General features: G+C 38.3%; 1 protein-coding gene across 1 annotated transcript; it reads right to left on the bottom strand.

Moving 5' to 3' along the window:
* Positions 1-229: 229 nt before the first annotated feature.
* On the bottom strand, positions 230-649 carry LOC147537580 (uncharacterized). The gene has a single exon (XM_086642805.1). It carries the CDS (start codon positions 647-649, stop codon positions 230-232), a length of 420 nt encoding a protein of 139 aa, XP_086498931.1.
* Positions 650-2601: the final 1952 nt, after the last annotated feature.

A 2601-nucleotide genomic window follows, 5' to 3' on the forward strand; every position in this document is an offset into this window, starting at 1 on the left:
TCATTTTATGATTTATTTGATTACCTTTTTATGTGGGTTGTTTTGGTTAAAGTTTTGAACTTCATCTCAGTATTGCCCCTTAGTTGTATTTTTTTTTTAGGAAACCCAATAACATTAAAATCAAATAGTTCACAATGTTAAGTACAAAAAGAGACAAAAGAAAACCCTAATGTCCTCCTTGGACTAACTAAGTAAATAGTGAATAATAAGGGGGTAAAATTTACTTAAATCACACTTGGAGAGCTAACGCAGCCATGTTATGTGCCACCGAGTTATTTTCTCTACCGCAGTGTAACAACGTGATGTTGAAGCAAGCAGCTAAGGCACGTGTCTTCTCTAATTCAACCAATAGTTGCCACGGGACTGTTGGATTCTCATATTTGAGATACGATATTAGGGTTTTGGCATCTGTTTCTAATATAAATGAGACAAGTTTCATTTCTTCATCCAACAGTAACCCTAACTTCACTCCTTGGATTTCGCTATGGAGCGGCGATCTTGGAGCAAATGTTGAGCTTTTAGAATCGATGATATTACCTGTTTCATTTCTTGCCACTGCTGCCACCGAAGCCTCATTGAGACGATATGAGCCGTTTGTATTAATCTTGATTTGGTTGCTAGGAGGTGGTAACCATTCTCCAACCTGCATATCAGTAGTAAGGGTAAAAGCATTTGGGGATTCATTAACGTACCTGAGTTCATTTGTTGTTGTCCACCAGCACCTTCTAAGATCCAGTTTTTGGTCGTTAATGATGCAATTGTTCCGGGACTTCCACCATTCCCAAAGGAGGTAAGAGTATCTATTCCAAGTATTGTTGGCTTGAATTCCTTTCTTGAGCAATAATGTGAGGTTAGTAACCGTATCAGGGCCTAATTGTTGCAGATCTGTGTCTCATGTGATAATAATAAGATCTTTGAAACATTTGCATTCTCCAAATAGATGATTGGTCGTTTCCAACTCATCGGTCCGACATAGACGACAAGTTTGAGGTATGTGCTGGATTCTTCTTACAATAATGATAAGGTAGCACTGCCATTGTGTACAATCTTCCAGATAAATAATTGAACTTTAGGACACATAGTATTTTTCTGCCAAAATAGTTTCCATGGAAATTATTGGATTGGTTCGGACACTGTTGGTATTGGTTTTATCTGTTTGTAGTAGGATTTAGTAGAAAAATTCCCATGCTCAGTTGGAAGCCACCTTAGCTTGTCTTGACTTACTTTTTGGGGTAGTCTAGCTTGGAATGTTTGGTCGTCAAAGTGGTTTCTAATTAAATCTTCATTCCATCTCATTGGGTTCTGTAGTATGAGCTCGGAGACCCAGTAGATATTAGCTGAAAGAGGTGAAGTGATGATAGGTATATGATGAGACATGAAAATGTCCCATCTGAATCTCTTAACTCGGGTTAGTTAGTCCAGTTCGAGCGGTTACTCTGACGATTTGTTTATTTCTTTTGTCCAGGTGTCTTTTACAGAGTTGAATGCGGAAAACGGACAAAATCGGGAGAAAGACACACTTGAGGGCATTTTGGTCATTCTGAAAATTTGGCTGTTCTAGAAATTTTAGTACCGTTTGAAAAATAGAGTCCAAGAGGAATCCGTAGGCGAAGACAGAAGTTGAATCGGAGTCCGAATGAGAAAGAAAGACCAAGTCAAAGTTTTGGTTAAAGTCAGTTGACTGAAATGAAACAAAGATCCGTCGGAGACACGTGGCGTTCAGATGGGAAGCAAATCTGATGGTGCGGATAATCCGCGGTATAAATTCGGGTAGTCCGAGTGTACTCCGGGCTTTTCTGGTTTGCGCTAGACAGATCCACGACCAGTTCTCTTTCCTGTACACGTGGAGTCATCCTGAACCCGCGTTGCACCTTTATCTCATTATCCGCGAAGCACCATATCGAAGTCCTCTTTATTGCCAGCTTTAAACTGATTGGGTGATTCCCCAAATTATGGGAAGTCCCATCCTCTCGTCTCTATCCTCTCATTATACACAGTAGAGAGATAAAGAGATCTTTTTAGAAATGGAAATATATAGAAAAGTTGAAAGTGAAATTTTGAGGTTTTAGGGAAAGAATGAGATTGATAGAAGATTTTTGGTATGAGATTTCAAAGAGATAACAGAAATTATAGAAAGTGATTGAAGATTTGAGATTCGGTTGAACTTCATGGAGATGATTAACCGAGAGATTTGAAGGGTGTCACTTAGTCTTAGGATTAGTTTTGATTTAGTCTTAGCTTCAGTTAATAAAGTCCCTAGTCTTCAGGGATTTCTGTTTTTGAATTCTTCTTTGCACGTACTAAGTAGAGGCTATTTTCTAGCAATTCAGTTCAGTCACTAATACTCTATAAATAGCTATTGTTATTTAATAAAAGTATTCAGATTATCGAATCCAGTTCAGTGTTTGAGTTATTTACTTGTTCTTATTCTCAACAAAGTGGTACCAGAGCCAGATAGAAAAACTGCAGTTTTTTTCTTTTGGGTGATTTCTAAAACACAAAGTGAGAAAGAGAAAAATGGCAGCAGAGTCAAGTAACTTTGCACAACCTTGTATCCCAAAGTTTGATGGGGATTATGAGTACTGGAGTCTGCTAATGGAG

The sequence above is a fragment of the Eschscholzia californica genome, unplaced genomic scaffold (assembly GCF_041429995.1).
Source record: "Eschscholzia californica isolate CP2 unplaced genomic scaffold, dmEscCali1.0.p SCAF_5, whole genome shotgun sequence".
NCBI lineage: Eukaryota > Viridiplantae > Streptophyta > Magnoliopsida > Ranunculales > Papaveraceae > Eschscholzia > Eschscholzia californica.

Bases quoted from the DNA above. Each gene is read 5' to 3' on its own strand.
- LOC147537580 (XM_086642805.1), bottom strand. From the start codon at position 649: ATGCAGGTTGGAGAATGGTTACCACCTCCTAGCAACCAAATCAAGATT.